The sequence below is a fragment of the Brachyistius frenatus genome, unplaced genomic scaffold (genome assembly GCF_029030835.1).
Source record: "Brachyistius frenatus isolate BFR_SWC_R1_liver_20210118 unplaced genomic scaffold, ASM2903083v1 Contig_74, whole genome shotgun sequence".
NCBI classification, from domain to species: Eukaryota; Metazoa; Chordata; class Actinopteri; family Embiotocidae; genus Brachyistius; species Brachyistius frenatus.
This window is the reverse complement of record NW_027210673.1, coordinates 1,164,707-1,177,012: the sequence shown is the minus strand read 5'-3', so window position 1 is coordinate 1,177,012 and position 12,306 is coordinate 1,164,707. Positions and strand designations below refer to the sequence as shown.

General features: G+C 38.6%; 1 protein-coding gene across 2 annotated transcripts; it reads left to right on the top strand.

The window, feature by feature from the left end:
- Positions 1–6,021: 6,021 nt before the first annotated feature.
- Positions 6,022–11,584, top strand: tph1a (tryptophan hydroxylase 1 (tryptophan 5-monooxygenase) a). 2 transcript variants are annotated; one of them, XM_069708236.1, is made up of 12 exons: positions 6,093–6,184; positions 7,370–7,443; positions 8,187–8,321; positions 8,515–8,698; positions 8,773–8,873; positions 8,969–9,036; positions 9,123–9,319; positions 9,427–9,562; positions 9,650–9,776; positions 9,900–9,995; positions 10,328–10,461; positions 10,624–11,584. In XM_069708236.1, the coding sequence occupies exons 2-12, from the start codon at positions 7,441–7,443 to the stop codon at positions 10,796–10,798; spliced, it is 1,356 nt and encodes a 451-aa protein (XP_069564337.1). In that variant the 5' UTR covers positions 6,093–6,184; positions 7,370–7,440; the 3' UTR covers positions 10,799–11,584. The 2 variants fall into 2 exon arrangements, with proteins under 2 accessions (XP_069564336.1, XP_069564337.1); XM_069708235.1 differs by lacking the exon at positions 7,370–7,443 and having other exon boundaries at positions 6,022–6,184.
- Positions 11,585–12,306: the final 722 nt, after the last annotated feature.

Genomic DNA, 12,306 nt, shown 5'->3' with positions numbered 1-12,306 from the left:
GGTGATTGTATCTTCTAAAAAAAGAATACTGTGGCTAAATTGGATCAAAAGGCATTTTACCTCAGTGAACGGAAACAGGAGGCTGAACTCCCCTTCTAGGAGTCTGCCATTCAACATCAGCAGAAATCACATTATTTGCTCTGATGTGTTCCTGCGTTATGGCGCAAGATGTGGACCGACCTTTTATATTGGGTTTAAAACACAACAAACGTTGTTTACATGTAGAATAATGGCAAACCTGGATTATCAAAATTAAGCCCCTGTGAATGTGCGAAATGGCCCCGACCCCGCTGCAGTAGGCCTGGTTGTTACCGGGCGAGCAGGAGCGATAATGAAGGGATGAAGAATGCGTGTGCAGCGTCACGTTCTCCCTCCTTTGATTCCAAGGCCCGGCCTATTCACAAGCACCTGGTCAAGGCGTGTTAATAAGGACACATGATGCTCGTGGGTGCAATCAAAGCCCCCTTCAATTCATTTCCTGAGTTCCCTGGCTTTCTATCTCCTGTCAACAGAATCACAATGTTCCCCTTACATGATCCCGCAAATATCAAAGACACTGACATTTCTCCTGCTCGCAAAAAATGATGTGGTGACACTGATATTTGCATTTGCCTTCACAGCTTGCTGTGCGTCTTTAACAAGCTTCTCTGTGAGGATATCATCATGATAAAGTGCACGGATGCTATGCATTGTGTGGTCTACGTCAATGGCAGTGAAATCATATTTTTTTTCACAATGTCACCAACACAAGCTCATTTATGTAGAGGCAGAAAGGTTGTGAATCATCAAGAAACTTGTTCAATGAGACATGTACAGTGTCACTTCTTTAACAACATCTAAAAGTCAGAATTTTATCTACACAAATGCATGTAGTTTTTCCTCTAAACAATGTTTCAAAGGCTGGATAGCTAAATATAGATTTATATTTATTTGTTTTTGAGTAAGTATTTAAAGTTCATTTAGTAGCCTATAGCACCTTTCACAGAGCAAATGTAACAAAGGGCCACAGACAGAAAATACTAGTAATAAAACATATATATATGATATAAAATGAATAAATATACTTTAATGTCTATTGTATGTGAAGTGCTTCCTGTTAGGTAGATAACCTATGAAATGTCTCTTTTATATATGAAGGCATTACACAAAACCCAGTCGTGGAAGGATTACTATTTAATAGTTTAACAAAAACAATAATACTAAATAAATGAATTAGTTTTTTTTTTTTAAAGAACTCCTGTGTAAAATAGCTTCCTTTATTTTTTAATGTGGTATTTGGAGATACAACATATTGGAATAGTACACCAAGTGCAACATATGCAGATGTATTCTAAAATGATCAGGTAAACTAATAAATAATCAGAACTTGTTCAAAAAGGTTTCAGAAGGATATTCATGATACTATAGTCATGTTTTGTTTTTTTTTACATTGTGTACAGTGTAACACGTCTATTTTGGATGCGGCAGGTGTTTATGGGTGCAGCGCTCTCCTGTTCTTGTGCACACTGACGCCTGTCACCAAGTGGCATATGTTGCTGTTTGTTCTGCATTGAAAGAATTGAAGCTAATTAAAGAGAGGTGGTCCTGCCACAGGAAGTGTGCACAAGCAGGCCATTCACTGTTCTGATTAGTTAGTTGTTCAAACAAGGCTCCGGGATCGGGGGAATAACTGGAATTCTATTGATGAAGTGCTTTTAGAAGACCTTGAACTTCTGGAAATTCAAACACTGGTTTGGGGGGTGGAAAGGGAGGCCAGACATCCTACTGAAGTAGAACCACTTCTTATTTTATATCCACTGCAGGAGATATAAAACCTAAACTCAAAAATTATTTCAAATATACACACACATATGATATTTTCTATGAAATACAAGTGAATATACTTTAAAAAGTGTCACTCAGACTTTTTATTAAGGACATGTACAAACAAATTTCTGTAATTGATTTGACCCTATTTAAGTTTAGAATTGCTCTGCTTTTGGTACAAAATCTGTACCTACAACAGGTGAAATTGGACTGTACTGAAGTAATATACTTAAACCAGTTTATATATATATAGTTCTATGCTATATTAGTTCAGTTGTTTTTTAATTTTAGATTCCTGCCAGACATTTTGGCCCATCCCAAACAAGATTACAAGGCAAGGCTGGACATCATTTTAATATCTGCATCTTTTGATAACACATTTACAAAAGCAACAGAAATGACATCAATTGCAACATTATGTGTTCTTCTAAAAACAAATGTATTTCACTAATTTGTACACTGAATAACAAAAAACACAAGTCTAAAGTTAATCCTGATGATTTTTTTTTCTCATTTAACAGGTTCTCACCAAGTTACATGTTCCTCCTGCAAACAGCCCGCTTAGTCAAAACAACATGTGTTTTTTCTTCCTACTAAAAAGTAAGTATTGGACCTTGAACAAAATAACTTTTTTTTTTTTTTTTTTATTTTAAGGCCACAACTCTTTGGTGTGTTGCAGTGCTGTGTATGTGTAACTGTTGTATATTAAACCGATTTGAAAACTAATACACGAAGAAATGTGAATGTAATTTGTTACTTCAGGCCCGTATGTGTAAATTAGAGACGCAGTATGTGCGGTCACAGGAGGCATCGGACCATGCTGATGTATTTTTGAGCAAAATTCCTCTCAGTGACACTGTGACATCTGACCTCCCCGTGCAGAATACAAAATGTTATCCTTGTACTTTAGTATTGCTTATCTTCCAAACAGTGAGATGTAGCGCACTTTTAAGCTCTAATACATCTAATGCTCATGCTGGGCAGTTTCATCGTGCCAAGGGTGGGATTAGCCAGGGAGATCTCTTGCAGCTTGATGCTCAGACACTGCGAGTAAATCCCTCTGATTGAAGTGAACAGAACTGGGACAGACTGGCCCCGGTGCGGCTCTAACACACTCAGACATGTCTGACACGAACCCCAGAAATAAGACCTTGCGCAATGATTCATCGATGTCATGTATTCCTTAATAGTATCAGTTGAGAATTAAAGACGGTGTGTTTGGCTGGCCGTCTATCTGGAGCCTTTTCATGGCTGGTTTCCTCAAAAGTAGATTATGTTTCAGTGACGGGATGTGCATATGTGTTGAAGACTCTCATTATCTGATTACAAAACAACAGGATGAGCCTCACCAGGAGCTGCAAGAAATTAGTGTTGAGTCTAATTGAGTATTGAAGTTCAGCTCAGGAAAAATAAGTTCATGGTTCATGCAAATGTATAATAGGGAACATACAAAACTTAAATATATTCATCTTGCACCTTTTGAATGTTTCTTTTGTGATCAGTGTTTTAGCAAAGTACAATTTGTACTATTTGTACTTTTTGATGGGGTTGAAAATGATCTAAATCACTTATTAATGACTGAATTTTTGCATCATAGCATTTTTATCCTTAAAGCTAATTATCCAGAGACCACTATCAATATAACACAGGTGGGTCACCAGGAGAACAAATCTTAATGAGCCATCTTATTCATGCTGCACTCTGACCCCTGTCAAAACATTTGTTGGCTTAAAGCATCTGTGACAACTACCCTGTGAGTGTCACAGCAGAGAACGAGCCACATCACATTATTATAAATAATAATAGGAGTATTAACTTAACAAAATAAGTAATATTAGAGTTACTGTGGTTATATTTCCAGCAGAGAACATCAGCAAACAGAAAAAAAAAGGCATGATTTATTAACTGGATTCAACATGAAATCTATTGAGCCTTTGATTGTAAATTTAAATGAAGGAGATCTGGTCCAGGATCTGTCCAGACATGAGCAGATCAAACACATGGGCTGAGCATGTGCAGAAAAACAGTGACATCTATGAACATTTATTTATAAGTCAATCTGGATTTATCCTGCTGTGAACAATCCCTCCTCAGTGGTTGGGATTTGTGAAAGGTGCCGTTCATTAGAAAATCCTGGAAAATAGCATTACCACACAATTCATTAGGCTTTGTCCTTCCCTGTTTTTCTCCACTGTGGATAAAGAAGCAAGTCACAATACTTATTGTAGGGAAAATAAATACATGTTCCAGGTATTAGTCACAGGCTTAACATGTCTATCATTCTTGCCAGTGCTCTTTGTATTTTATTAGGTAACAGCAGCCTGGTTAACTTCCTGTTATGTAGTCCGGTGTAAAAGAACAGCCTCGGTCTTACTCGGGCCCAGAGAAGGTGGCGGCACTTCCGGATCATGTTCATATATGGTTTCTTCTTTGCATGGTTGAGTTTTAACCAGTATTTGTGGATGCAGCGATTAACTGTGTCCATAGTCAATGTTTTTTTTTTAGAACTGTTTCTTAGCCCTGATGCTGATTTCCACTACAGATTTGTGTCTGTTTTTAATGCAGTGCCACCTGAAGGTCTTGCCCTTGCGTCGAGATTTCTCCAGATTTTCGGAATCTTTTAATGATATTACGTACCATAGATGATAAAATCACCAAATTCTTTGCAATTTTACGTGGAGGAACATTATTATTAAATTTGTGCACTATTTTCCCACACATTCTTTTCACAGAGTGATGAACCTCTCCCCATCTTCACTGCTGACAGACTCTGCCTCTCTGAAATGCTCTTTTTCTACTCAATCCTGTCACTGACTTGTTGCTAATTAACCTAATTAGTTGTGAGATGTTTGACCAGGTGTTTTTTTTCTTTATACAACTTTTGTTGACTCTGTCCCAACATTTTTGAGACAGTTGCCGGCATCAAATTCAAAAAGAGTACATCTTTTTCATAAAACAATAAACTTTCTCCGTTTCAACATTTGATATGTTGTCTTTGGTCTATTTGCAATTAGATATGGGTTTATGTAATTTGTAAATCATTGCATTTTGTTTTTTTTATTTATATTTTACATATCTTCCCAACTTCTTCTTTTTGCTTGAGTTTAACTGACATTCACAATTAATGGGCAACTGATTTGATTTCAATTGACCAATGAAATAATTGACTAATTGTTTAATTTCCAATCTTTATTATAATGTAATATTAAAAAATGTTCAGCAAATCTTTTAATTGTAAAATATTTGTTGTTCTTTTGTTGTGTTTTGTTGCTCCAGCGATGTATATTGTGTTTGCGCAGTTAAGCAGAACTGCTTGCCTTCTGTAGGTGGAGGTAAGAAGGAGCTTACGCCAACAGTCACGTAAACATGTTCACTCATGCTTTTCTGATCTACACTGGGGGGGTTCTGTTGCTGCAAACTTTATGAGTGTGGCATACAAGTGCGTGTTGTCACTGCCTCCTGCATTGTGTAAAGCATCTGTCCATGACTAAAGTTTAACAAACAGTGGTGTCAGCTGTTTCAAGTAATGAAATCTCTTAGTTTCATTGCTCCCCTCGTCTTGATCCTGCATGCAGAGGCCTCTCTGAAGCCTTTCCCACTGATTGTCTTGATCTTATTAGAAGTTGCACGGTGTTAGAGAAAGGAAAACATTCAGATTATGTGCACAAGACCACAGAAGTGCTTACGTGCACAGGATTGGATTTTGAAAAGGGGGCCATGTTTGGATCACTAATGAAGGCGGGGGGCCCTTGAATCCTCTTAAACCTTGACCTCCTCATAGTCTCAAGGTGTCACCAAACAAGTCAAATTAACTACTTGTGCCAACATGAGGAGCTCTGAGTGATTCATGGGGTCTGCATTCAAAGCGAAGTTTGAATATAATGGGACATTTTCTATGTTTACTGATACATGTTTGCAGATGAGTCTTACATAAGAAAACACAAACATAATTCCTGTTTTCTATCCTTTTTATTACAGTGGCTGCATTTCTTTTTGTGCGTTTTAATCTCAGTAAAAACTGAATTCGTGATTGATCTCATTGAAGCTGCCTCAGACCTTTAGGTGAAGTAAAAGACATCCTTTTCCCTAATGACGTGGGCGGTGCTGCTCTTTTTCCATTTGCTGCTGTGGGTGAGATTATTGCCCCCTCCTGTTTCTCTCTGTGGTTAAATAGCAAAGCGTGCAGCTTCTCTGGGAGACAACCCACTTTAGAAAAGAGGACCTTATTTAGATTATCCAGCTGTAAATAAAAAGGCTTTAAAAAAAAAAAAAACAGCAGCGCTTTATCATGTACTCAAACAAAATCGAAGGACCAAGAAGAGGAAGATCTTTTGACTCCATGAACATTGGCTTTGAAGAAAAACTGATGAACAATGAGGTAAGATTTTCATCGGAAAAAAAAAAAAGACAAAATATAAGAAAAAAGGAAAATGTAGTTTTTTATTCAAGAGATATCAGATACAGGAGCTGATTTTAAGTGTTTTATCCGTGATACGAACTTATGCGTGGCTTGAAATCAAGAAAGTTAAGAGATTTTCTTGTATTTGCAGAGTAGGCTTTTTTTTCTGACAGTGGTGGGGAGATCGGTCCGGGTAATCTTAACGAACAAGGCTTCACTTTGTCGTCAGCGCAGATTAATTTAAGATGTTTTGTTATAGTATAATTTACGTCAAAGGGTTAAGAGGGTTAGTTCCGAATTTCGTGTAATAAAAGACTCATTTAGCCTGCCCATCCTTCAACGATTTCCATATCGAAAGAAGAGATAAAAGATAAACCGATCAGCCTGCATGTCTGTGATGTCTCCATTAAGCACATGGGAAAAGACGCTGACAGGTTCTCCAAGGATAATAAATACTTTAGAAAGCAATGCAGACTGTAATGCAAATCAATAGCGTTTGTGGCAAATTCATAAACGCACGTGGCTTTTAATTGCACGGCTGCAAAATGTTTAACAATACAAACCGAGAACTCGGAATTGGGGGATATAAATGACACACAACTCGACGACAAAATGTTTTCCAAGCTTCAGTGGAAAATGTTTCAGGCAATTCAATTATGTCTCTGACCCTCATCTGGGCGTTTCACAGGATTTTACCCGTGAAGCGTCAAAAACAATAATGCTGTAAATTTTGCGGCAATTTAAATCATATAGAAGTAAATAAACATGCAGAAACAGCGAGAACCGGAAGGTCAAATTGCGCTGTTTAAACAGCACAGACAGGCGCCACTACATTTAAACTACAAATAAGTATTGTTAAGATTCGCATAACAGTTCGTGCATTCAAGAAAAAAAGAGAAAAGCTTTTTTTTTTTTTTTTTTTAATTTATGAGGTTGACATCATTAAACTATTTGAGAAGGGACAGTGCAGTGATTAAAAGCTGCCTAATGTCTGGTAAGATTTCAACATGCAGGGAGCTAATAATAGGCTTTCCCGTTCTCTAAATGAGATTGCTGTAAGACGACTCTTTAAGACAGAGACAAGTTCATCTTCGTTAAACCGAGACGCAAAGAGTTGACCCCAGCGAGCGTCCTGATCCAGTCTCGATGCACTAATGCTTTCAGGGATACTACTGACAAGGGTACACCGAAAACTGGTCTGCCGCGCTGTCTACTCACTGCTGGAAGGGCGAATTATGGTAGGAAGTGATTGAATTTGAATGTTTCTTGAAAGCGGCCCGCTCCTTTAGCCACCCCATCTCCGCAAAATGCGTTTTTAATCCAGTTTTATTTTTTTTTATTTTGTGTGCATAATGTCTTAATTGCTGTGTGCTACTACTAATGTGAACGAGAAAACGTTGCAGTCAGTCAAAACAGATGAGTTTTTCTGTGCTGCTGGCATGTTACAGTCCTACTTCCAAAATCTGATGCAGGATTACTTTAATTTTCCCCTCGCGTGTGCAGCGCGCGCGGCCGTGCGTCAATGTGAGAGCGCTGTCCGTGGTGCTGAAGAGGTCTGGATCGCTTCCTGTGGCCACTAATCTCAGCCCTGTCTGTGCATGTAGCCACCGCATTTGCATTACGTACTCATTTTGCTGTGCGAATGGGAAGAAACAACCAATGTTGCTTTTCTAAAGTGTCGAGTCTGACTGTTTTCTTTGACTCTTACCCTCGCTGCTCTGCATGTTGCCATGCATGTTCATAGGATAAGATGTCCATGGGATCCATTGCTCGACGCTCCTAAGTGATTAGAAGTTGTGCATTGTCATTATGTGTCCTGAGCTATGGTTTAGTCGCAAGTGAAATACAGTGTTAGTTATGTGAACCAAATTAGAACAGCTGATAAAAATGGAATATCTCCACAAGCTGGTTATTGAATCGATGATACCTTGATATTAAACACATTTAAAATGATCTTTTTTTTTGTATTTACCCTTTTCAGATAAACAAATCAACCTTCACAAAAATTGAAGAAAACACTGAAAAGAAGAACACATCAGAGAAAGGGAGAGCAACAATCATCTTTTCTCTCAAGAATGAAGTGGGAGGACTTGTAAAGGCGCTCAAACTCTTCCAGGTATGGTCATAGTTTTTTAACTGTTTCTATCTATTGATTGATTAATTTGGAGTACAGCTGTAACATTATAATTTATCATTTTTATATATTGATTATGTGTCTATCAGTATCAGTCCTCAACTTATTTATTTATTATATAGATCATGAGGCAAATGCCGGTAACTTAAAGGATACTTTCCATTGTTTCTTGCAGGAAAACCATGTGAACCTTGTACACATTGAGTCAAGAAAATCCAAAAGACGCAACTCTGAGTTTGAAATTTTTGTGGACTGCGACAGCAACCACGAACAACTGAATGAAATCATCCAGCTGCTTCGGAAGCATGTGAACGTGGTGGACATGGATCCTCCAGATAACTCCTGTCTACATGAAGAAGGTGAAACAGCAGTGAATGAAACGCTCCACATACTGTATCATAAACATCAGATTAAATGAGCCTTCTCTTCTCAGATATGTATGATGTACCTTGGTTCCCCAAGAAAATTTCAGACTTGGACAAGTGTGCTAACCGTGTCCTGATGTACGGCTCTGACTTGGATGCCGACCATCCGGTACAGTATCACCCTACCACTTGATTTAAAGATTTTAAAAAAGAAAACTCCTTCAATCTGAAGCAGTCTCATATTTGTATCTTTCTCTTCTTCAGGGTTTCAAGGACAATGTCTACAGGAAAAGGCGAAAGTACTTTGCCGATATTGCCATGGCCTACAAACAGTACGTTTCTGCATATTTAAAAGGCTGTTTTGAAAATCTGATACATTTTTTTCTTGATACTTAAGACTTGTCCTCTCATGTTCCAGTGGGGATCCTGTTCCTCGAATTGAATTCACACAGGAGGAGGTGAAGACTTGGGGTGTTGTGTTCAGGGAGCTCAACAAGTTGTACCCCACCCATGCTTGCCGGGAATACTTGAAGAACCTGCCACTGCTGTCCAAATACTGTGAATGTCGGGAGGACAACATCCCTCAGCTGGAGGACGTCTCACGCTTCCTCAGGGGTTCGTTTTCATTTCCTCAACAACACGTTCTTCTTGTCTTGTGTCAAATACTTGTTTTCACCTTTTTAAGATGTAATCACTAACATATGTTTCAAACATCTTTTCAGAACGTACTGGATTTACCATCCGGCCTGTGGCAGGTTACTTATCCCCGCGTGACTTCCTCGCTGGTTTGGCCTTCCGTGTTTTCCACTGTACCCAGTATGTGCGGCACAGCTCCGACCCCCTGTACACCCCCGAACCGTGAGTAATATATGATACCAGAATATGTCGTGTATTTGTTAATGCAAAGCTACAAGGCCTAAATCTCTGTTATGTTGCATTATGTAGGGACACATGCCATGAGCTGTTGGGTCACGTCCCGCTGCTAGCAGAGCCCAGCTTCGCCCAGTTTTCTCAGGAGATCGGTCTTGCTTCACTTGGAGCCTCAGATGACTCGGTTCAGAAACTGGCCACGGTGAGTGTCACTGCTACTGGAAAATTTTAAAGCACATTCAATTTTAGCAAAGATGTTTGATATTTTTTTAAATCCCCAAAAATCATCGTAAGTGTTGGTGTTTTATCCAATCCTGCGCTGTAGTGCTATTTCTTCACGGTGGAGTTTGGCCTATGCAAACAAGAAGGGCAGCTGCGAGCGTATGGAGCTGGACTGCTCTCATCTATCAGTGAGCTTAAGGTAAATACATTTTAACAGGACTGTATAGTGGACAACCAAACAGAGAGTCTTACTTCTGACTTCTTGTAATCATGCCCCAGTGAAAATAGTAGCCAAAAAGCTTTAAAACCCTTTAAACGTATTTGAATTAAGCAGACCCTTGGTTATAATTGAGTTTCATTGCTTGTAATTTTGATCAAATCTCTGCTAAGACCCCCATTAAAGAAACTACATGGTTTCTCTTCTAGAACCTCTTTCACATGAAAATACAGATAGATTTTTATTTAATCACCTGTTCAAAATGTGTGCCAGTACAATGTTTTCACCATCTGTGTTTTGTTTCTCTCGTGCAGCATGCACTCTCTGGTAATGCAAGGATTATGCCTTTTGACCCAAAAGTTACATCCAAGCAAGAATGCATCATCACAACATTTCAGGATGTCTACTTTGTGTCAGACAGCTTTGAGGAGGCCAAAGTCAAGATGAGGTATGCTTGATTGCTCTGTATCCTACCAATCATTTAACTTTAAGATATAATATAATAATACGCCTGGCATGAGTAAAATTGATACATAAACTACAGTATTGTCTTACATATAATTAAATATGAATGATGAAGTGTTCAGTGAAAATATTGTGTTCATTTCAGGGAGTTTGCCAAGACCATCAAGCGTCCCTTCACAGTTCGATATAACCCCTACACCCAGAGTGTGGACGTGCTAAAAGACACTCCCAGCATCAACAGCGTGGTGGAGGAGCTTCGACATGAGCTCGACATCGTCGGCGATGCTCTCTGCCGGCTGAACAAGCAGCTGGGTGTCTGACTGCCCACAATCCAGTTAAAGTTATCCATCTACGGACCAACAATGCTCGCCGTGTCATCCCCAGCTCTGCTGTAGAGGTTTTGCTTGTGTATCACCCTTCGTCAGTACAATGAGTGTGCACCGCTTTTTGGCCAAATGCTCTGTTGTCTCCATTGCATGGTATATGGCTTCAACTATTTACAGGTGCATTCAGTATGTTTAGCCACCAATTTCAGAATATGTAACAAACCAAAAGAGACGTTTAATCCAAGACACTATCTCGCTTCTGAATTACTGTACTACTTTAGTGGATTCTGTATCGCAAACTATTAATGGGCTTTCATGGCACTTCAGTACACTTTTAAACACCCCCAGCTGTTACAGACACATGTTGTTTCTTCCTCCTACTAACTCTGCTGTTGTATATGATCATGTGAATTTTTTTGTATTTCATTTTATTCTTCTTCTTCATATTTAATCTTCCTCACGTCAGTGATATGTATAAAATGTACCCTGTTTGTATTACTTTGGTGTATGTATCGTGTTCCTTTTTGTGTGCTGTTGAGGGAAATTATGAAAGTGAAAACTTTAACCAACTGGTATTATAAGAATGGTTGATTGTGACAGATTTGGCCCATGTACGCAATTTATTTTACAGTGATAATTTTGAATACCTCCTCTTGAAGTGAATATAATTGTAGTACTCCAGAAATTAAATCATTATTTTTCTACTGTAAAGAAATATAGACATTAAGAGTAGGCTATGTATCAAACTAAGAAAACATTAAAATGTCTATTGTGTCTTAACAGTGTGTTGTTTTTTTTTTTTTTAACTTGTTGACTTTTTGTTGTCCTCATGCCAGTGATTTGGCTGCTGATTTCTGAAGACGATCATAGCAGGATGATGAGAGCAAAGATCATGATGCTAGTTATGTTCAGGTCTGAGTTTGGTGGATCTCAATTAAATGTTGTAAGTATAATTATCCTCAAGGAAATTACAGCAAAGGGGCTTCAATTTAGATGCCACAACAGGCAGTGTGGGTTATCTGCTACTGCTGGCTATTTATTAACCTTTACTAAGTGTCTAAAACAGGAAGGAAATGCAGAGGGAACAGACAGTCCAGAGTATGCCACCTGTGACAAAACAAAACACACCAAACTAATAGGTGCCACCACAAACCATATCAACACAAAAAGTGAGTGCGCTCCCAGCATGCTGACCACACCACCAGGTCTCCACCTGCCAAAGTACAAAGAAAGAAAAAAGAGGATTAAAACCCTAAAAATATAAAATCAGTGCCACTATGAACAAGATAGTATGTCGTAAGACAACTAAAACACCTGTCACTAAAATGACAGCGATGCCTTGAGGTAAAGGTAATTATTTGCACTGCAAAATAAAATAAAAAAACCAAAACATTACTAAACCTCTGCATCAGCTGACAATTTATCTCTTTTCCAGCAACCTACAATATTAAGCTTATGGCAGACCCACTATATCAGTGACTGAACACAATACCTCGAGGAGC